Source organism: Callithrix jacchus, chromosome 15 (assembly GCF_049354715.1).
Source record: "Callithrix jacchus isolate 240 chromosome 15, calJac240_pri, whole genome shotgun sequence".
Classification (NCBI taxonomy): Eukaryota; Metazoa; Chordata; class Mammalia; order Primates; family Cebidae; genus Callithrix; species Callithrix jacchus.
In genome coordinates this window covers 79,342,527-79,366,342 of record NC_133516.1, presented here as the reverse complement: position 1 = coordinate 79,366,342, position 23,816 = coordinate 79,342,527, and the positions used below count along the sequence as shown (strand labels likewise).

Here is a 23,816-nt window from a genome sequence, read left to right as displayed (position 1 = left end):
GATTATCAGTACAAATCTGGTCTGGGATATTCGTGTGTCCACGCACATAGGTATATATCAACCATTCACATAATGCCACATACACTGGTCTAGCTGGTGGGCACCTGTGCCTGCAGGTACATGTTTGGGAATATGTGCACATATGAGTTATACCCGCATGGACAGGTGTCTGAGCATGCATTCTTGTACATTCTGCTGGCATGTGTGGGTCTCCCGCTCACTCCTCCTGGCCTCTCTCCCAGTGGATGGACACTGGCAGCCCATGGCCTGGCACAGGATTCTCAGGGGCTCTGGGGCACTGCCCACCCTTGGGTGCTGGCACTCATTTAAAGCAAGGAGAAGTCAATTGTTGCTATTGTCCAGCTCTCCTCTCACCTGCTGGGCTCCCCTCCTTTGTCCTTCTCCCCAGTTCCTTCATGCTGTCCCAGGCTGGTACAGGTGCCTTCCTGGCTGCCTTAGCTCTTTCACTCCCCTCTCCTCCCTGGCCATGCCTCCCATAGCCTGTCCTCTCCCAGCCACCCTCCTCAACACTCAGGCTCTCAGAGGGCACATATTCAAGGCGGAGGGAGTCTCATGTCTGGAGAATTTTGAGTTCAGGGTATTCCTTTGCTCAACAAACAGCAATTAGAAACCTCATGGGGGCCAGGCCCCGGGAAGACTAAGAGGTCCTCAGTTCACCCCGGGCTCTCAACACTCAAAAATACTTATGGGCTTTGGGTGAGCTTGCAGAATAAGCATGTGAGGTCACCCTGCTTCTGCCAGTCTGCTGGCCAGTGTCAGGCCACTCTTTTCCTACTTTTAGGCACAGCCTTGTAGTGCCTGGGTTGACAAGGAGCAGGAAGATGAGATGCCCAAGGGCTGTGTTTGCCTGGCAGCCCTTTCAGCATCTCCTCAGCAGAGTTTCCTCCTATCACCAGTAGAACACAGCCCAGATGCAAACATCAGGAGCAGACACTGCCCATATGGCTGCTCTACCCCAGCTGGACTCCTCAGAGGTTTTGGCGGTAGCCAGCCCTGTGCCCCGAGCTGGAATAAGCCATCTCTCTCCATTGTAAGGGAAGGTAGGGGCTTCTGTCACATTTCATGACCTGTGCTCAAGGTGGGGAGCACAGACTCAGGTAAGTCTCTCGAGGGCTCTTGCCCAATCTACCCCTGGGCCTTACCCTGTGGCATCCATCAGTCTAAGGGGTCAGAAGTAGGTGGAGGACTTGGGATACCAAGGCTGACCCATTAAGTCGATCATCCGGTGGCGGGGGTGATCTAGTGGTAACTGTTCCTACAGCCACACACTTAAATCTCTGCTGGGCCTTTAAAGCAAACCATGGGTTCATTTGCAGCCTATAAAGTTCATAGTGGCCTTCTGCCTGGGACCCACATGTCAGTTCACCTAAGCTGCTGGAACAGGGTCTTGGGGCTATCTTTGACAACTGCACACACCCAGTTACAAAATCAGGGCTGGGGCTGAAGATTAGGCCCCATCCCAGGAACTGTAACAAAGCATACAGGGCTATCATCCTATACGCCGAACCTTTCACAGAGTCCTTTTGCCTCTGCTTACTGAGCCCTGAATAAGAGCTCTGCTCTTTGGTTACAAAGCCTTGGATCCTGTCCTACCCTGAATCATTTACCTCTTAGATGGGTTTTATATGGAAAAATCAGTTTAAAGAACTAATTTCCTGGCAAGTATCAATTTTTTCAAGTATTACAGCTGGAATTTTGAGCTTTTTGTCATTTCCCCTTTTGGTACAGTAGACAAGAGCTAGGGAGGGAAGAGAGGCAGAAACTACTCATCAATACCTGCCTCACAACCCTAGCAGGGACAGGCAGTCTCTGCCCACCCCCTGCCCCTGCACACTGGACCCCCGCTTCCAGCCATCCAGTCGTTTCCCTCGAAAGGCACCCTGCCCTGGGTCTATGTTGCTGGAGGAGTGAGGTCTCTGGCAGGCCTGCCACATACCCTCAGGAAACTCTCCACTGATTTGCTGCTTCTCAGTTGGGGACAAAGCTAAGGCCAAGGCAGTGGCCTTCCAAAGGAGGGAGGAGGCTGGACTTTGGGGAAGACAAGGAGGCAAAGGCTGCACAGGTGGAGGATCTAGTGTAGTTTCCCAGGTCCTTCCAGTTCCCTGTGCACTTGAGAGAAACTCCCCACGCACAGCTATAAGGGATGGAAGAGCATCTGACTTAAGTCAAAAAATGAGGACTTTAACTTGGGCTCTGTTACTTGCCTTTGGGTGGCCACAAGCAAGTCCATGACCCTGAGACCTCAGTTTCCCCCATTATGAAATGATGATGAGGCTAGATAACTTCTGAAGCTCCTTCCAGCTGGGACAGTCTAAATTTTATGACTGTCCCCAGCAAGCCCCAGACAGTCTGCCTACTGACCTCCTGGTGCACGCCTCCTCTCTAGCCTGGCAAACTTCCCACAGCCTTTTGCTTGGCTCTGCCTCCATCCCACCATTTCTTGCTTGGCCTACTCAACAGCTAAGCCTTATCACATGGGCCAAGACTCAGCCTTCCTTTCCCATCAAAATCCCACAGGCAGCTCATCGCCCATAGGAGGTCCGGCTTGAGTAACATAAGTATTCTCTCAAAGCACTACTCCTACACAGACAAGATTGTCACCAGGTATTTTCACACATCACCAGTTTCTTCTTTGCACTGACCTAGGGAGTAAGCATGCACCTTCTCTCCATTTTGGAGTAAAAACCAATTCAAGCATAAGGCAAAGACAGTTGATGTGTTCTGAGCATACTGCTAATAATAGTAGGGTGGCCAGCAGCTCACAAGCATCCCATCAGCTGACCACAATAGGCATGTCATTCAGCTCAGCTGAGATTAGCCTTGCCTAAACCAGCAGAACTTTCTAGGAGACCCAAAGATTCCTAAGAAATAATAAAACTGCTTTAAAAAAAACAAAACCAACTAGCTATTTTTAATTGTTATTAAGAATTTGGGTGGTTTGTTATGCAAAAGATTATTGATACAAGCATAAAGCACATGGTCGCAAAGGACTAAAGGGATGGGGTACATATCAGGTTTTGCAGCAGCCTTGGCATTTAGCTCTAGAGCCTAATTGTAGCTCAGAGCTGTGACCATATGGGCTCAGTATGGGGAGATGGTAAAGTACAGGAGAGAAAGCCCCTTGCAAAGTGGTCAGGCACGCAGGCCAGGACAGCTCTAACCATCCTCAGGATGTGGCACGACCTCTGATTTGTAGAATAGGTAAGGGGCAGACAAATGCTCCCCTTCGATGCTTACACCAACCCCAGGACCCACAGAAGGCATCCATTAGTCCAGGGTTGGCAGAGAATTTTAAGAGACAGAACATTTTCAAGGTGAAAGAGCATTTCTGAAGCACATTCCCTTAATAAATAGCTACCAAATGTGGACTATGGGCTAGATACTGTTCTAGGCCTGGGAATGTAGCAGTGTGCTTCATGGAGCAAACCTTCCCATGTCACCTGGCAAGTCCTTGAAAGGTGAGAAAAAAGTAATACTTCCCCCATTGAAAAGTTAACTTCCTGTGGTGGTTGAAAAATGTCTGCAAATTCTTCTAAGAGGTGGAACTGAATTTACCTCCCCTTGAGAATGGGCTGTACTTAGTGACTCACTCTAACAAAGTCAGAAGTGATGGTGTTTGGCTTCCAAGAGTAGGTCTTAGAAGACACTGCAAGCTCCGAGCTGGGCTCCCTCTTGGATCACTAGCTCTGGGGAAGCCAGCTGCCATGCGGCAAAGACACTCAAGCAGGCCCACGAGGTCCACAGGGCAAGAAGCTGAGTCCTCCCACTAACAGCCAGTGAGGAGCCGAGTCCTCCACCCCCACAACAACCATCAGGAGCTGAGAGGCCCCTGCCAACAGCCAGTGAGGAGCCAAGCCCCGCCCCCCCCCTTGCCAACAGCCAGTTAGGAGCTGAGTCCTCCTGCAACAGTCATGGGAGTGAAACTTGGAAGCGGGTTCTTCAATGTCAGTCAAGCTTTCAGAGACTGAAGACCCTGCTGACAGCTTGACTGCAACTTCAAAATCATCCAGCTAAGCTGCTTCCAAATCCCCAGCTGGGAGATGATAAATGTCGTTTCAAGCTGCTAAATTTCAGGGTAATTTGTTACACAGCAATAGGTAACACACACATTCCCTCTATCCCCCTGCTTTTCCAACTTAATCCATTCCTCTTTCCTTCATACTCACCATAGGCCACATAACAGGGGAACAAGGACGTAACAAGACAGAGGATTCTGGGTAACTGAGCTCAAAAGGGAAGGTTCTCAATGGACACTTGCTATACTGAAGTAGAAGAAGCAAAAAACTTGTGAGCAGCACCGAGACTGCACTTGCTTTACCTGGAAATCCAAGCTCCACATGGGTTCGTGCTTCTTCTGGCTTCTCAGACCCGGGTTAAGGGAGCTAGGAATTTGGAGGGAAGGGTTAAGGGAAGCTGGCAGGACATGCAGACTCACTTGAGCAGGATCTCATATCGGCCGGCATGCCAGGGCTGCACGTTCTTTAGAACCAGGGTGAACACATCCTCATTCTGAAGCACCTCGAAGTGGCCAGTGTCTTTGGAGAGGGCTTTGCCATCTCGCAGCCAGTGCACAGTAGGAAAGGGGTCACCAGCTATGGCGCAGGAGATGAGGACACTCTGGCCCAGGGAGGCTGTGACCGAGCGAGGCTTACTGATGAACCAGGGCTGGGTGCCATCATGAGGCTCTGGAAGGTGGCAAAGGGCAGAGCTAAACAGGGAGGCCCCTCAGCAGGCAGTGTCCACTCAGTTCTCCATGGTGGTGAAGTGTGGGAAGATAGCATGTCACCCAAGTAACAGCTTGTCCAGAAATCACTGCGACTAGATACACAAATGCAGCACATCCTTCTCATTGAAAATCCATCTTGTATACACTCTCGGAGGATAATATTAACATGACTGTATACCAAAGTAAGGGGAGGTAGCCCAGAAGGCCCAGGGGCACCGAGCCAGGTGCTAAGGATCTTCATCCCATGTGTGTGATTAAGGGTTGCCACTCACTTCATGTGTGCCTAACTTGCCTCACCTCTTAAATATATTAGCTAATGGCAAGGACCCTGTTAAGCCCATAACTTACCTTAAGAGCTATTGATGCCAGATTGTTAAGTGTATTACAGATTTCCTTCTTAGCACTCTATGCAGCCTGGCACCAGTAACCCAGAGAGGGTAGAGACTTAAGGAAGCTGGGAAGGGCAGCCCCACTCCGCCAGAATTTGCGATGTTGAACAGGGAGCTGTCCTCTGGGGCTGGGGTAGGACTGAGGGAGCAGAGTGTTCCCAGCACAGTGGGAACAAAGTAGGCTCATGTGATTTCCTTGCCTCCGAATCACTTTTGGAGAGATTGCAGCCACACCTCCTTCCCACTCGCACTGAGCAGGTCAGCCTCACCTTGTACCGTGAGCACGGCCTCGGTGCGGACCTCTCCAGCACTGTTCCAGGCCTCACAGGTGTATGTGCCCGTGTCCTCTGGGAACACTTCCTGGATACAAAGGCTGTGCTGAGTGCCTCTTTGTTCAAAGTGGAAGTCCTCTGACTCTTGGATCTCATTCCCGTTGTGCAGCCAGATGACTTCAGCGGGTGGATTCCCTGAACCAGGAGGAGGAGAAGGGGGAATGGTTAGGGGAATAGGTCCTATCCCTAATAGGAAGGACTGGTCCTTCCCTGGCCATGCAGCAACTCTGCACTTAATACAGTGATATTGTATGAAACATTCCAATAATTCTCTATGCTTCACCTTCACCATCCGTAAAATAGGAATTCTAACAGGATCTACCTCATGTGTTTCTTGGGAGGACAAAAGGAGTCAATCAGACCTCCCTTAGTGGCCCATTAGGACAGCAGATTAGAGCATCTGGCACAAAGGAAACACTCCATACATGTTCATCAGAATTATTTAACATAATATTTGGGGAAAATACTAAGAACCCAGACACAAAAATATGATTTCAGAGATGAAACAGAAAGGTTTCATCATTAGGAAGAATAGTTTTTAAAATCAGAATTCAAGCTGCTTGATAATCCTAAGTGGTAACCGGACTCCTGGGTCGAAAATGAATGTGTTTTCTGCTCTGCGCTGCTTCACAGGATGCACCCAGATCTAGGCAATGATAACTCCCTTGCAAATTTTCAGCAGAAAGAGACTTCAGGTAGCATTTCATGTTGCTGTTGCACAAATGTCATCCCAAGGTAAAGACAGGCACCAGCTTGAGCCTGATTTCCAAACATGGCTCTTGGTGAATAGCATTTTCAGTTTTTACTAGTCTACTTTTCTGAGCAGTTTCTAGGGATTTGTTGGAGGATAAAACCATGGGTGTCTATGAAGCTTTCCTCTGATGTAAGAGCTGAGCCATTAGGCTCTACTTTAGAGGAGCAAGGGCCCTGAAGGAGGCCACTAAGGCAGGCTGTATGATACCAGGCCCTGGAGAAGTTCAGGAGAGTGCATGGCATGTCTTCCCTGGGTTAGACAGCAAATACCTGGAGGGCAGGTGCAGAGCACTTCCAATCTCTTTCAACTCAAGGGCTCAGTGTAGCACAGTGAGCGTGGACAGGGGAGGGGACACAGCCCTCTGCCTAGGACCACCAAAGAATGGCCTGCAGGAGCAGGGAGTCCATCTGAGCATCCCTAAAAGGGCAAGTACACAGATTCTCTGACAGCCCATCTTTTTTGCTTATGCAGCTCAAGGGGGACTAAGAAACCAGGAAAGCGACCTTCAGACTGTCAGAGGCACTGATCAGTGGCCAGCTACCACTTATGCACTCAATGGAAAACTCGGGTTTCTCAATCATGAGCGCTGTGCCAGGATCTTCTCTGGGCTCCTCTCACTCACCTCTAGCAAGCACTGTGATATCTCAGACCAGGATACTAACCACTTGCTCTTGTTTCCCTGACTCTGTTTTAGAAGAACCTCTGCTCTATCCTTTCACCTTAAAATCTGAATAGAGCAACCGAGAACATCTTCCGAGATTTGAGAAGTTCTCACATAATTTGGTTTTGTCTTCAAAACCTTCTGGCTACACTGGCCACACTATATTTTCAAATTAATCTCTCACTGCTCTAGCTGTATGGTCATCTTCTTTCTCTGGACCATTTAATCATGAATCCAGAAAATCCTACCCAGAGAGGGCAGAAAAGAGAGGACAAGAATCTCCATTTCTTTGGGTCCATCGCCTGAAAGTCCCATCTGATTTTCTGGTAGTTCAGTGATCTGAGCAGGTCCTCGAGGAAAAATACCCATTGCAACCAAGACCAATTTCATGTTAATCCCTGAGAAAGAGCTGCAGAGACGGACCTGACACTTGGACTGTCATAGTGACCTGGCTTCCATCCATGACTTTGAGATCAGAGAGGCCCTGCAGGAAGATGGGTGCAGTGGGCTTGCTGGGAGCCACAGGCAGAAGGTACTCACTCTTCCCACTACTCTTCTTTTCTGTATGGTAGAAAACAGAACATGGGGTGAACACTCATGCATTCATTCAACAAACAGAGACTAAATGACCACTTGGTACATGCTGATGCTCAGGTTCCCACCAGAAGCTGGCAGCTAACAGAGAAAGAGTGTTTGGAGTTCCTGGAGATCATTAGGAACAAGATGCCTCCCATTTCTCAGCTTGGCAATGATGATGTTCTTGCCTGACAGCCAGGAGTCAACAGGGAGTTCTCATGAGTTTGTGAGTTTTTAAAACATTTCATTTATTTTTCAAATAAATGATATACTCATATTTATACAAGCACAAAATTTAAAAGGTACCAAAGGGTATGAAAGTCTCCCTCCCACCCCATTCCCCAGCTACCAATCATCTCTCCTCAGAGGCAACATATTTCCAGTTTCTTGTTCATCTTGCCACAGATGATCTATGTGTGTAACATATAGAAGCAAACAGGTATTTATTTTCTTCTTAGAAAAGTAAATGAAAACATGTTATACAAAATGATTGGCATCTTTTTAACTTAACAATGCATCTTGGTAGCTCTCATATGACAGAACTGAAGAGCTTCTTTATCATTTTCTGTAATTATATGGTGCTCCATTCCCATCCTAGGAGGTTTTAAACACCTCACGAAAGCCAAAGACACTACACTTATTAGAACAGCTAAAAATAAAAAGACATCACATCCCAAGAATTGGTCTTGACAAGGATGTGGAGCAACTTGCAACTCTCACATGACAGGTGACACAGAACCTTCTGGAAACAGTTTAGCAGTTTCTTAAAAACTTAAACATATACTTCCCTTAGGATCTAGTCATCTACTCCTGGGTATGTCCCCGAGAGACACACAAGCACATATCCATACAAAATCTTGTACACAAACTTCCAGAGCAGCTTCATTCACAATAGCTGCATACTAGAAATGACCCAAATGTCCATCAACTTGTGAGTAAATAAACAAATTGTGATGTATCCACACAATGGACTACTACTCAGCAACAAGAAAGGATGAACCTGAGGGCACCACAACAGGAAGAAATCTCACAATAATTATGTTGAATGAAAGAGACCAAGCTGTAGTCCCAGCCTCAGGGGGCTGAGGTGGGAGGATCACTTGAGCCTGGGAGGTTGAGGCTGCAGTGAGCCATGATCACACCACTGTACTCCAGCCTGGGAGACAGAGCAAGACTCTGTCTGAAACACACAAACGTGCGCGCACACGCGCGCAGAAGAAACCAGACAAGGAGAGAGTACGTACATATTAGATGACTCCATTTCAATGAAATTCTAGAAAATGCAAAGTCCAAGGACAGAAAGCAGGTCAGCAGTGGCGTGGGACAGGGGATGGGGGTGTTGGATTATAAAGGGGCATGAGGAAACATTTGGGGGCAATGAGAAGTTCACTTTAAAAAATCGTGGCAAAGGTTTCATGAGTGTGTGGACATATGTGAAAACTCATCAAATTAAATACGTTAAGTATATGTAGTTTATTGTACATCAGTAACACCTCAATAAAAACTGGGAGAAAAAAATCCATTTCTCTGAGAGAGGGAGGGCATCAGCAAGTTGAGGAGGGTGGAAGGCTGGCCGCTCACTCCCATCCAGTTTCTTGTGGAGGTGGGTGAGCAAACAGCCTTTCCTCATTCTTGGAACCCCCACCTCCCAGGAGCTGAAGGGGAGTGGGTGTGGAGGGGCTGGCCCTGCCATCTGTGTCTCACAGGGGATGGCCCTGGTGCAGGACAAGCCATGGCTGCCCAGCCTCTGGTCCTTCCCTTGGTCCTGTGAGCTGTGCAGCTTGACTTTCAGTAATGTCATTTTAGCTTTTTTTGTTTTTGTTTTTGGCAGGTGCAGCTGTTGAGAAGGAGAGGGTTAGAATATCACTAACTTAAACCCTAAGTTTCTGGGGAAAGGGCCGCTGGCATTTTGGTTTATCAACACAGGATCACAAATACTAGACCTCCCTCAGGAAGTGGAGCCATGGGGACGTTTCCAGGGTATGTAATGTATCTGGGCAGGTCTCAACTCCAGAGTTGCCACTGAATTTTTATCCATTGCCACTGAAAATGAAATCAGGCCTACTGCAGAACTCTCCTAGCACAGCCTCTGGGAACCTGTACGGGGAGAGGCTGGAGGCAAACTTCCCCCAAAACAAGTGCAGTTGAAGGGCATGGAGCCTGAGTGTGAGAGCAGGTAACCCCCCACGGTCCCCTTGGAAGATGGGGCTCTCAGGCCCCTGCTGCTCTCCAGTGCTCCTGACTCAGCATCGCAGCCTTTGACAGAGGGCAGCCAGGGGCTTTGGCAGAAGGCCCAGGGAGTGGGCTTGGGGGCACAGGATTGGAAATGCATAGATCTATCTCGCTTTTCTTGCTAGGCTGCAGGAGTCAGGAAAGCTGGCTGCCTCGGGAGAGTTGAGGAATTTCCTGTCTTGCACAGACTAAGAAGGCTCAAGGACAAAATGTTTTTGTCTTTCCATAGCACTCCCTGTTCCTGCCGCTCTGTGATCTCAGTGAGTCTCCAGCCTTACAGAGCTTTGTGCAGATGGGCTCGAATTCCTAGGTGCTATGGAATGTCACCAACTTCAGAGCACATTTCTTCAAGCTGGTGGCAGTCTCCTCTTCGACCCCACCTTCTCTGGGTTCTTCCCACAGCCCCTGTTTCCTGGCTGGGCTTTGGCAAAGTCAAGTCACCCTGTGGGACTCAGCCATTGGGGCTAAAAGCCTATCTGCACCTCCCTCCCCTGGGAGCTCAGAAGTATGAAGGAAGGGGTAGCGTGGGAGTGGCTCCCACCTGGCAGCTCACTGGTTCCACCTGCAGATGTGGAGGGGATCCCGGCCTCAGGCAAGTCTCTGCCTCGGTGTGAAGCCCAACTTCCTCATCAGTCTCTAGGGGGAGTCATGGTATCATCATAGGACTTTGGGTAGTTGTAAAGAGATCATAGGTAAAAATACTTTGTACAACCATTCATTATCAACGAGAACATTTGTATGAGGCTGGCATGAGAACTGACTCACACTTACCACTTGGGCTCAATTACTCGATGGGTTTATCAGCAGCAAAAGAACCAGTGGAGTCTGGGCCTTGCCCAAAGTTGTGGACTCATTTCTATATGACCTGAGGCAAATACTGTTAGGAATACAAATGTGTTGCTTAAAAATATCATGGGATGCGTTACTGGGTATATACTCAAGGGGTTATAAAACATTCTGTTATAAAGACACATGCACATGTATGTTCACTGTGGCACTGTTTACAATAGCAGAGACTTGGAACCGACCCAAATGCCCATCAATGATACCTTGGATAGAGAAAATGTGGCACATATATACCATGGAATACTATGCAGCCATAAAAAAGTTCCTGTCCTTTGCAGGGACATGGATAAAGCAAACACCACATGTTCTCACTCATAAGTGGGTGTTGAACAACGAGAACACATTGACACAGGGAGGGGAACATCACACACCAGGGTCCGTTGGGGGTTGGGGAATTGGGGAGGGATAACATCAGGAAAAATACCTAATGTAGGTGACGGGGGAATGGGTGCAGCAAACCACCATGGCACGTGTATACCTATGTAACAAACCTGCACCATCTGCCCATGTACCCTAGAACTTAAAGTACAATTTTAAAAAACGACAGAAAAAAAAGAAAAAAGTATATCATGGGATATATCTCAACATAAATTGAGAACAAGCTTTCATTGCACCCCCTCCAGGAGGATGAGTGAGTGAACTTGCGGGGAACTGGAAGATCTGCAGACATTTAGACCTGATGCCACTCATTGCCTCCGGCCCTGTGTTTTGTTCCCCAAAGCCCTACAGCAAGAACAAAGGGAAGGTGGAAAAGAGAAATGAGGAGGGGGATCCCGCTGGTGGGGTTCTGGTCTGGGTGCTTTCCCTTGACTGTCCTGGGAGCAGAGGCAGGTATCCTCAATTCTGTGAGGAGCTTTCTGTCATCATTCGCATTCCTGTCCAGAGCTTCCCATTACCCCGGGAGTTGCTCTTCCCTGCTTGTCCTTCGGCCTCCTTCTAGCATCATCCTGGGTTAAGGACCAGGGTCTTCAGTGACAAGGCTGTCTCAAAGAGCCCGAGCCTTCTTCATTTGTGGAGGACACACACTGGCCTTGGCACATAAATAGCAAGGGATGGTTCACCAGGACCCGGTGACAGACTTGCCCAGCTCAAATAGGGCCAGTCTATACATACCCTGGGGTTCCCCACAGCCATGCTTCCTGCTGCTCAGCCGAGACTGAGACCAGAGAGGGCCTTCCTTCTGGAGTGCAGGAAGGGGTGAGTCTCCTTGCTTTCCTTGTCTAGGATTAAGGATCTAGAGTGCATTTCTGTTGCTCTGTTACTTGGTGTTAGCCAGTTTACTCACAGACTCAGTCATTAACTGCCACTGTCTCATTTTGACAGAATGGAAAAGGATTGACTGGGCCTCCTCCAATGGGAAAGAAGGCATTACAGCTAAGAATAAGCAGACTGCTGACGAGTAAGTGATGCCACATAGATGAAGCTGTTAACAGGACTTAAGAAAGAGCACGAATGGGAGAAAGGGAAGAACAGAGACAGCGAGAGAAGAGAAAGAGAGAGAGGGGATGTGGGGAAGGGGGGGGCAAGGGAAGGAAAGGAAAGGGAAAAGAATGAGAGACAGAGCCAGATATACACGCACCCGCCCCCTTTTATAGTTCTACTGACACACGGATTTTTTTTCCACCCTTGCCATTTTGGCTGTTTTTGACTCATTAGAAGATGTTTTTGAAGACAACTCCTCATCATGAAATTAAACATGAAATGATTGCTCTGGTGAAGCAAAAGCATCTAACAAATGACAGATCAGGATCTCAGAGCAACCAAGCAGAAAGCACATGGGCTGAAGTGGGCAGAGGCCTGGTGCTGCTGCTGACTGGCTGGGCTACTGCGGTCAGTGACATAACCTCCTGAGCACCACGGTCTTCATCTGTAAAGTGAGCTCCGAAGTGTCAAGCGGAGTTGTCATGAGAATTACACAAAACAAGCCAGCTTTTCTACAATTCCTTCTTAAAAACACAAATTGAGAGTGGTTTTATTTTAAAAACCATAATATAAATTGATACCCAACATGGGGTTTTGGTAAGCTCTTATTTAGAGGAAGACTCAGGCACCCACCAAACAGGAGCAGTTTGGTACCTTTGCGCTAATTCTTTTTCTAAAATAACCAGTAAAGCCTGTTCTTGAAACCCAGCACCAGAAGTGAGGCCTTAAGCTCCTCTGGGACCTGACACTGGAAACCCACTGCTGCCTTTGTCGCGGTGGCTGGCCGTGATCTTGGCATCTCCTTCTACACTACAATAATTCTCCTGCCTTCCCTTCATGGCCTTTTCTTTTCTTTCTATGGTTTTATCAGGAAAAACAACTAAATTCTGAATTTCTCCTTATAAGTGTTTTCCTCTACTTGCCAACGTTTGCTGGTGAACTTGCTACTTTCTAAAGCCCCATGCGCATGGATCCAAATTTGCATTCAATGCACACTTGCCTTAATCTTGGATCTACCAAATATTTTCCTTAGGCTTTGAACATGAGCTGTATTCCTTAGTTATTACAATGCAAAATATCATTCCAACAGCAATTCTGACTCACTTCAAACCCTGTTATACTATGGAAATTCAAAAGATAACCAATTGAGGGGGCACCATGGAAGCATAGTTTCCCCATCTTCCTGTATTTGGAGTTCAAAATCCAGCATGGTCCCGGGATCACCCCCCGCATCCTCCTTTCCCTAAATTCCAGGATTGTTAACTCTGGAGGACTCATCAAAGGAGGGTTACTTTCTCCCCGCTGACACGCAGCACAGTCCCTTCCCATTTCCAGGGTGTTTAAGCAAGCTGTAAATCCCCGGACATCTGAATTCCCCTTAAACAAAAGGCTGTCTCCTAACCAAACAGAACCTTCGTGAAGTCAGCAAAATGGCTACTTCGTGGCATTAAAAGATTTTTCCTCCCCTAGCCTTGTTCTCTTTTGGCCTTCCTTCCTCCTGGAACTTAAGAAGCAAATGGGAAGAGAAGTATGCGAGGAAACAAATGAAAGGAACAATGACATATAGAATCCCAAAAAAGATCTCTGACCAGTAATGACAGGGTTGCTGGCTGGGGAGCAAGGATCACTGCAACCACAGTCTTTTTACTGTCTTAGAAGTTATAATCATGCTCTAAACATAAAGGTACGGCATCCAAACCACCCAATGGTCCCTCCCAGTGCGGGCCTGGAAACCACACTTTCAGTTACACTGTGATCACATGGGTCACATTTTGCCACTAGAAACTCAATGCTGTGATTCTGGATAGCATTCTTGATCTAGGACTCCATGTAAAGATCACCAACTGTGGGCTGTAGAGGGGGTTAGTTATAAAGCCCTATAATGGCCCTATTAGTAAAATGAGGTTCAAGTTCTATGGTATGGGCACAAACTTACACGTATATGCTCAGAAGTCTTTCTGTAACACGAAGAACCCACATGGTACACATACCCAATTCTGTATTCAACCTACATAAAATGAAAATACTGGTTGTATATTAACTTAACATGTAATTATTAATCGCTTGCTTTCTTAGCGTTTAAAAGCTTGTGGAGAGATGTTTTGGATAAATTAAGCTTCTTAATATATATAAAAAAGGTAAGTTAAAACTGGTATTTCTTCTTCTTCAATAAATTTCTCTGTAGCCAACGTAAGTATCTGAAAAGTTTTCAGTGCAAAATCAAGCAATGGGGAAAGGATTCCCTACTTAATAAACAGTTTTGGGAAAACTGGTTACCCGTATGCAGAAAGCTGAAACTGGATCCCTTCCTTACACCTTATACAAAAACTAACTCCAGATGGACTAAAGATTTAAATATAAGACCTAAAACCATAAAAACCCTAGAAGAAAACCTGGGCAATACCATTCAGGACATAGGCATAGGGAAGGACTTCATGACTAAAACACCAAAAGCAATGGCAACAAAAGCCAAAATAGACAAATGGGATCTAATTAAACTAAAGAGCTTCTGCACAGCAAAAGAAACCATCATTAGAGTGAACAGGCAACCTGCAGAATGGGAAAACATTTTTGCAATCTACCCACCTGACAAAGGGCGAATGTCCAGAATCTACAAAGGACTTAAACAAATTTACAAGAAAAAAACAAACAACCCCAACAAAAAGCGGGCAAAGGAAATGAATGGACACTTCTCAAAAGAAGACATTTATGCAGCCAACAAACATATGAAAAAAAGCTCATCATCACTGATCATTACAGAAATGCAAATCCAAACCACAATGGGATACCATCTCATGCCCTTTAGGATGGCAAGCATTAAAAAGTCAGGAAACAACAGATGCTGGAGAGGATGTGGAGACAAACGAACGCTTTTACACTGTTGGTGGGAGTGTAAATTAGTTCAACCACTGTGGAAGACAGTGTGGTGATTCCTCAAGGATCTAGAACTAGAAATACCATCTGACCCAGCAACCCCATTACTGGGTATGTACCCAAAGGATTAGAAATCATTCTATTATAAAGATACATGTACACCTATGTTTATTGTGGCACTGTTCACCATAGCAAAGACTTGGGACCAACCCAAATGCTCACCAATGATAGACTGGATAAAGAAAATGTGGCGCGCACACACACACACACCATGGAATACTATGCAGCTATAAAAAAGGATGAGTTCATATCCTTTGCAGGGCTATGGGTGAAGCTGGAAACCATCATTCTCAGCTAACTAACACAAGAACAGAAAACCAAACACTGCATGTTCTCACTCACAAATGGGAGTGAACAATGAAAACACATGGACAGGGAGGGGAACATCACACACCAGGGCCTATCAGGGTGTCGGGGGTATAGGGGAGGGATAGCATTAGGAGAAATACCTAATGTAGGTGACCGGGTAATGGAGGCAGCAAACCTCTACGGTACGTGTATAACTATGTAACAAACCTGCATGTTCTGCACATGTACGCCAGAACTTAAAGTATATATATATATATACACACAAAGAAGTTGTCAGTGTTTTTAAGCTCAAGGAGGTCAGGGGCCATACCTTATGTCAACTGTGCATAACCTGGGAAGACAAAGGAGGGGGCTCAAGGCTGCCCCGCAGAGGGCCTGGTAATCTGAAAACAAACTGTGCCTCTACTCATTGCTGAGCAAACACTGACTTCACTGGCACCTGTTGTCCTCATTAGAGGCTCTGAATCACAACAAATCCTCTAATAAACACGCTTGTCCTATTTTATTATCTATTCTGGAGATCATCTTTTTGTATTTTTGACTTACCCACATTTTGTGTCCTTAGATGCCTTTAACAGGCCCCCCAGGCCTTCAGTTAAATAAACAATTCAGTATGCTGAGAAACTATGTCAAAATGGGCACCACTAGCAGGCTATTAATAAATCTAGACACTGAAGAATTTTAGCCTTAACGGAGATATTCCGGGGGAAGTAAATGTAAAATATTCTAGCCCAAGGATGCCCCCCAGCAATGACTCAGTCCAGATACCGTGAGATATATACTCTATTTCACATCTTCCTGGGATCTACAGGAATTTGAATTCATCATCTTTTAGACTCATCCCGGGTCAGGAGGAAAGAATTCATTGCTTGGTTAACTATCTAGCCTGTGTTGGGGAAAGAAGGAATATTTGTTGAGGGACTCTTTTCTTTTTCTTTCTTTCTTTGAAGGAGTACTTGTTGAAGGTCTCTCTCTCTCTCTCCCTCTCCTGCTCTGTCATCCAGGCTGGAGTTCGGTGGTGTGATCACAGCTCATTGCAACTGCAGTCTCGACTTCACAGGCTCAAGCACTCCTCCTGCTTCAGCCTCCTGAGTAGCTGGGACTAGAGGCATGAGCCACCATACCCAGCTTATTTTATATTTTTTGTGGAGACAGTGTGTCACCATGTTGTTGAGGTCTTGAACTCCTGGTCTCAAGCGATCCACCCACATTGGCCTTCCAAAGTGCTGGGATTACAGGCATGACCCACTGCACCCAGCCCTGTTGTGGGACTCTTGAAGGTAATTTGTAGGTTTCCTGCACACCCTAATGGGCACTGAGTCCCCAGAAGGGCGAGGAAGTCTAGGGAATGCCTCCCTGCTCTGCAGGGAAGGTTCAGCAACCTCTGTGTTCTTGTCCATTCAGGGAATGCAGGCTCCCACAGCAGGCCTGGCTCTATACATGGTACCATGTGCTCCCTCCCTGCAGGAAACTTACAGTCTGGAGAGGAAGATAATTAGATAAGCAAGTAGAATGAAATGAAAGCGAATTTTCACAGAGTAAAACCCTGTCTCCTCACAGAGGCCCTGTGTGATGTGCCCCTGCCTTTCTGAACTCACTTTCTATCACACCGCCCCAACTACTTTGCTGCAGCCATGGAGGCCATCTTGCTGCTCCTAGAAGGGACAATCTTGATCCTGACTCAAGGCCTTGCACTTGTGCAACCAGCCTGGAGCTCTCTTTCCCCAGGCCACTGACACCTCTGAGGCTTCCTTCCTCGCAGCACTAAAGATGCACCCTCTCACCCTCTCGCTCTCCTTGATTCATATGTGCTGCTCATTGGCTTTTTCTCTTGATAATCATTCCTCTGTGACCTGCTCATGTTCTCTCTTTTTTTTTTTTGAGACGGAGTTTCGCTCTTTTCACCCAGGCTGGAGTGCAATGGTGCGATCTCGGTTGACCTCTACCTCCTGGGTTCAGGCAATTCTCCTGCCTCAGCCTCCTGAGTAGCTGGGATTACAGGCATGCGCCACCATGCCCAGCTAATTTTTTGTATTTTTAGTAGAGATGGGGTTTTACCATGTTGACCAGGATGGTCTCGATCTCTTGACCTCGTGATCCACCCACCTTGGCCTCCCAAAGTGCTGGGATTACAGGCTTGAGCCACTGCGCCTGGCCCATGACCTGCTCGTGTTCTTAACAGCATGTGCCAGCATTTGAAATGAGGCCAGGTGCTGACTGCTGCCCGCAATACCATCAGAATGTAAGCACCATGCAGGCAGGGCCCTCAGCTGTCTTGTTGACTGCCGTTTCCCCAGAACAATGCCTGGCACTGATAAGTATAGGCACACGGTAAAGACTTGTTGATAAGTAAGTGCCGTACTGGAAGCACACGGTGTTCAAGAAATGCATTCTGGGATGATTAGGGTAGGCTTCCCAAACAAAGTGACATCTGTGGGAGTTTCCAGGATTTGGAGGCGAAGAGAGTCACCAAGGAGGGGAGGCAGAGAAAACATGAAGGTCTGACCACAGAAATCGTGTCTGAAGGCTGCACCAGCAATCTCGACGATTGCAAAATCCCGGCAAAAGGAGAAAGGTGAGAAGAGCCCCTGCATCTGGACTTTGGCGCAGTATCTGCTGAGCTCTCAGAATAAGCTTGCTTCCAGCAGAGCTGCCCCCCAACCACCCCCAAGAGAAGACAACTGGGGGAACATGCGTTGCTGCATGGCGCCACCTTGTGGCCACAGCTCTTGAAAGGAGATGTGTGCGTCTGTGGCTTGTTTCTGGCTGGACACCTCCCTCCTCTCATTCTCTGATGGTCTCTTCCCCCAACAAACAATACTGTGGCAAAGTGGATCTTTCGGGAATACCCCTCCTCAGTCTTGGCATTTGTAAGGATTGTATCTTGTTTAAAGGTGGGCTCTGTTGGACAATCATAAGCACAGCACAAACCTGGGATTCCCACCTCCGGGGGACTCTTAGCTCAGCTGGGTCACTCTAATCCAATCTAAACACTCCTATGCTCTGGAGATACTTTGCACATTCATTTACTTAATCCTTGCAGTACCGTAACTGTCAGCATCTCCATTTTTCACACAAGAGGAAGGTGAGGTCTGGAATGCTAAGTAATGCCAGGGTGCAGGGCTAGTAAGTGGCAGAGCAGGACCCACACCCAGGCCACTGGCTCCACATCCATGCTCCCCACCATGGCCCGGTGCCACACTAAGGCAACAGAGGGCTGGGCCTGGGCAGCTAAGGGAGAGGTGGAGCAGCCGTCAGTGCCTCAGGAAACAAACACCTCCACTGTGATCATCTCCCCCCAGCCCACGCTGCCCCTGGAGGATCCAGAGCCAACAGGACTGCCAATCAAGTCAGAAAAACTCCACAGCGGAGGACAGTGCAGGGAGCAGCCCCGAGCCTCCTGAGTATCTCAGGGCACTGTGCCAGGGGTGTCACTGTGCCAGGCTCACCCTGCCCCAATTCTGTGCCGAAAGAGCCCCAATGCTGCCAGGCCTGAGCGTGTGGCTGCGTCCTCAGCCTTGTTCACCATTTATGGTATCTGAGCCTCTGTCTGGCCTTCACAGGCCAGTAAATCCCCCACACCGGGAGGGGGTTCTCTCATGCATGCCTCTTCTCAGAGCAAATCCAAACTTCCTTGGCAGAGTTTTTGCCTGGGACCTCTCTGTGCATTTTTTTTTTTTTTTTGATGGGTGGTGATCATTCAGGACCCAGCCCCCACCGGCCCGGGAATCAGGAGGATGGCCCTAAAGAGTTCTTGATCCTTTGCCTGGGACTCCCACCTCCGGGGGATTCTTAGCTCAGCTGGGTCACTTTAATCCAATCTAAACACAGGCAAGCCAGGACAGACACTGGATTAGCGCCTGGCTGCGGCTATGGAAGGAGAAATCTCGGAAAACAGAAGGCTGAGCTACGTGGCCCTGCATGTAGCATTCTCACTCTTGCTGCCCTTGCTAGACTCTGGGGTTGGCCACACTGGCCTCCAACAAGATCCCCCTGGTGGGGAGGTGAGTCCTGCTCCCTGGCCCTAAGAGACGAGGCTCTGAGCAGTTCACGTTTTCTCTGAAGTCCCATTATCACAATTTCCTGAGTTTCCCACCTAGCTCCCAATGAGTTGTGAAGTTAGAACAAAGAAGATAAATGGGGTAAGTGTGTAAACCAGAATCTGGCTGGTAAATTCCCAGAGGCCAGAGCTGGGCTCTGAACCCAGTGTGGAGGGGTTCCTGGAAGGAAGGGGTGGGACCCGTTATTAACGACGCCATGCTGAGGCATCTCTTCAATCAGAGCACCCAGGGAGCGTGCTCACTCCCAGCAGAGAGCTTCATGGAGCCAGCATCAGCCACATTCCCCATAAGTGCCAGTTCCTTCAGCCCTAAGGGACTGACTTCGCCTAGCCCACAGTGGCCAGTCTTCCCCTTTGAGCCATGGGACATGCCCTCTGAAAAATGCCAGGGCATAGAATGAGCACAGACATGAAAGTCACAGGCTCTGGGCTCCAGAGGCCAGCTTTGCAGAGTAGCGTGACGTGCTTAGGCAAGTTACATTCACTTCCTGAGACTTCCAGAGCCTTCTATCTGAAATCAGGGCAGCATCCTTGTCCCCTAGGATACTGAGGTCTCAGTGAGAGAATACGGGTGAGGTGAAAGTACTTAACACAGTAAGACACAAATGTTTCTTCCCTTTTCCTTTTCTGCAAAACCTCCTCCTCCAGCCTCCCAGATAGTGGCTACTCATACAACACGGAGATGCTCCTGAGAGACCTGAGCCCTAGGGAATGGAGAAACGTGTTCTTTCCTGCTTGTCTGATGGGAGACCAGACACGCTGCACCCAGTGCTAGCACCAGAGGACCCAGTCATGCACAGGAGCTGGGGGCACAGGCCCAGGGAGAGGGTGAGATCAGGCTTACCTGAAAGCCCTGGACCCAAGAAGCACTTCTGTGGGAACTGTCACCATGCCTGCTGATAGCACAGCCCAGACAGATCTGTCTTCAGTCTGTGGCTCCCTGCAATTCCTGGGGACTAAGTGCTTGGCTGATGAATGGATGACCATGATAATCAGATTACTGGAGAACAGGCTGCTGATGCGTAAAAATAAGCCTGGGCCGGTGAGTGGAAGAGGGGGGCAGAAAGGGGACAACCTGTGACCCTCTGGAAACCTCAGTATGCACACTGTGACCCAGGGTCCCCCAGCATTTAAGGAGTCACTGGTGAGACCACTAACTGCTAAGGGAGTATGTGAGTGCTCTCCCAGCTCTTTTTGTAGTAGGTGAGGTCTTCTTCCAACCAGACCAGGGGCTTCTGGAGCCAAGAGAGCCTTCATCTCTTTCCTTCATATCTTTCCCTTGTCCCCAGAGGAGTGAGGGGGTGAGGAAAAGGCCATCTCTGATGGCAGACCCCTGTCACTGTGAACTCCTGGAGGTCATCTCCCTCACTTCCTACCTTCAGGTGCACTTTTTAAGGAACCCCTCCTCTGCCCCTGAAAGGTTTCAGCAGCCACTCTGTTGCAGCAGCCGCCATTGGTAATGGTGCAGAGTAGTGCCATGTGCACCTCTGCTCCCTGGATTTTAGCTCATGATACTGTTTCCTACAAATGTGCCCTTCCTCCAAAGCAGAAGTGTCTGCAGGAAAGGTGCTTCTACTGAGGTGCCCGGAGGCTCCTACCATGGATGGTGACCCGGGCGCTGCAGGACACCTGCCCCAAGGCATTCTCAGCCAGGCAAGTATAGGTGCCATGGTCCTCCGGCAGGGCATCCTGGATGTGGAGCTCGGCCACGCCGGCCTCGCAGGTTGAGCGAGCATACTGGATGGGCTGCCCTGTGGAGGAAGCACAGAAGGCTCAGGCCAGGCAGCACTGGCAGTAGGGATGGGAGGCCTGTCCTCAGCAGGGCTGCTGCTGTTATGATGCTGAGACTTGTCATGCTTGCTCAGATCCACTGAGGGCTAACGATGTGTCATACACATGTCCAGCCAGCTGGACCGAGGCTTATGGGCTGGAGAAAGAGCCAGGGACTAAAGAGATGAAAGAAAGGGAGTAATTGTATGGTGGAGGAGGAAGACGGGGCCTAAAAGGATGGGGAAGGGAGAATCTGGAGGAATTAAGAATGCAGGAGGGAAAGGGGCACAGTTTGGGGCATTCTGTATTAAATAGTCTCCAAATCCACATCCTTAACTTCATGGAATTCTGAGCCTGGAGAGAATCTCACAGGGTCATCTGGCCCATAGCCCATCCTCAGGCAAAACAGACATTGCCTGGGCCGAACATATGTCCAGAAACAATGATTCCATTTTCCACTTCAGATATTTAACGAAAAGCAATTCTGTATCCCCTACCCGATGTTGTAGTTAGAAACATTTCTTCTATGCAATTAAGTGTATTTTCAGGTTCACAGAAAAGGTAAATGTGGAGAACTAAAAATGACTCTGGGTCCTTTTGTTCCAGAGTCCCTTCCATGTGACATGTTCCAGGTCACACAAAGTCCTGCATGGAGACATGAGTGCATGCAATGAGCGGTTTCCTTAATGATCTATGTTCCTGGGAGGTTATCACCTGGGCTATGACTTTTCATTTCCAGGAAAAAAAATACATCATTACTGAACAGTCTGGCCTCAGAGCAGGAATGTGTCCAGCTGCCATATAGGAAGTAACTGTCAGTTTCTTCCCTGGCCAGGCTCCAGGGTCCTGGTTTGCACTTCATAAAATCGGGGGTGGCCAGTGGGGGAAGGAGAAAGTACACAAAGAAGTCCTCTCCCTGCACTGCAGTGTTTTCTTCTGCACACAGCAACACTTCATGTCTCCGTGACAGTTTGGCAGAGAGACCGGCAAGCATGCCATAGGACGAGAGGGAAAGAGTCCTCCCAACCTACTCTACCTCATACAAGTGGGGCCGAGGGCTGGGAAAGGCAGGGGCCTGGATCCTACCACTGAGAGAAGTGACACCGCTCTTTGTTTTTATTTTTTGTCACAATGATAGCCTCCAAAACCTCTCTTCCTCGAAAATACCAGTGCTTTCCCTGACTGCCACCAATGTACCTCTGCTGTCCAAACATGTGCTAACAAGCTTGAGAGCTCTCCTTTAACTAGAACATAACTCACTTTGGACCCACAAACGTGGGATGGGATGGAGGCCCAGAAAGGAGCTGTTGGCTCAGGGTACATCAGAACTGGGAGACATTAGGCTCTCCCAGCTGGGAAGCTGGATTGAACCCGAGTTAGCAGCCAAGGAAACGCAACTTGAGCATGATCATCCTCTAGTGGAAAAGCTGTGGAAATGCTAAGAGTAGCTGAGAATAGTCTTGAGTGATGTAAACTAGGGGACAGCAAGCCATGGATCCCGAGCTGAACCCCACCTGCAGCTTGCTTTTGTATGGCCTGCAAGCTAAGAATAGTTTTTACATATTTTAAATGGTCAAAAAAAAAATAAAGGGAATATATTTCATGACGTAAAGACTATGTGAAATTCGCATTTCAGTATCCATAAAGTTTTACTGCAACAGCCACACTCATTCTTTTACATAACATCTATGGCTTATGTACTGTCCATTTTTTTTAATTTTTGAGACAGGGCCTCACTGTTGTTACCCAGGCTGGAGTGCAGTGGTGTGATCTTGACTCACTGCAACCTCTGCTTCCTGGGTTCAAGCAATCCTCCAATCTAAGCCTCCCGAGTAGCTGGGACCACAGTTGTTACTACCAAGCCTGGCTAATTTTTTTTTTTTTTGTAGAGACAGTTTTGCTATGTTGGCCAGGCTGGTCTTAACTCCTGAGCTCAGGCAATCTGCCTGCCTCAGCCCCCCAGAGTGTTGGGATTACAAGCGTGAGCCACTGCATCCGGCCTTGTATAGCTGCTTTTATACCCCAACAGCAGAGTTGAGAGTTGTTACAGAGGCTGTACGGCCTGAAAAGCTGAAAACAGCTACCACTGGCCCTTTATAGAAAATGTCTGTTGATACTTATCTAGACTCCGTTATTAGTCCTTAATGCCCATATTGCCTCCTCGAAGTCAAAGACAGGATCCAGCAGGACGTCTGTCCTTTGCTGAGGGCTGGAGGGGAAGGCAACCTCAATTCTCCTTTACCTACCAAAGAGATTATCATGTAGGAAGATAGACGGCACTTCCTCTCACTTGCCAAAGACAGCTTCTGGGAAAGCCTGTGCAAACTATACTAGCAAGGAAGATTATTTGGTGCATAACTGCTTTTTTTTTTTTTGAGATGGAGTCTTGCTCCTGTCACACAGGCTGGAGTGCAATGGCGTGATCTTGGCTCACTGTAACCTCTGCCTCTGGGGTTAAGCAATTTTCCTGCCTCAGCCTCCTGAGTAGCTGGGATTACAGGCTCCCGCCACCATGCCCAGCTAATTTTTGTATTTTTAGTAGAGATGGGGTTTAACCTTGTTGGTCAGACTGCTCTAGAACTCCTGATCTCAGGTGATCCACCCTCCTTGGCCTCCCAAAGCACTGGGATTACAGGTATGAGCCACGGTGCCCGGCCCACTGCTCTCTGAAGGAGCCTATTCTATTAGGCGTGAGAGGGGGTTGAGACCCCAAACCTTCTGTTCCAGCCTGTCTTCTCATAAAGAAGCTGGTACCCAGAGAGGTGAAGTGTCCAAGGCCACCTG

The 23,816-nt window shown here is 48.1% G+C and overlaps 1 protein-coding gene across 12 annotated transcripts in view; it reads right to left on the bottom strand.

Annotated features, from left to right (window-relative positions):
- The window catches only part of MYLK (myosin light chain kinase), a 283,432-nt gene that overhangs the window by 100,470 nt on the left and 159,146 nt on the right, over positions 1-23,816 (bottom strand). For 8 of the 12 annotated variants that reach the window (XM_078351929.1, XM_008982318.5, XM_078351931.1 and 5 more), the window contains 4 exons: positions 20,861-21,013; positions 7,307-7,444; positions 5,406-5,603; positions 4,457-4,706 (listed from right to left, as the gene is read on the bottom strand). In XM_078351929.1, coding sequence (XP_078208055.1) covers positions 4,457-4,706; positions 5,406-5,603; positions 7,307-7,444; positions 20,861-21,013 — 739 coding nt within the window. Of the gene's footprint in view, positions 1-4,456; positions 4,707-5,405; positions 5,604-7,306; positions 7,445-20,106; positions 20,214-20,860; positions 21,014-23,816 lie in introns of those variants that run through there. The other 4 variants (XM_078351932.1, XM_078351933.1, XM_035273995.3 and 1 more) reach the window with 3 other exon arrangements.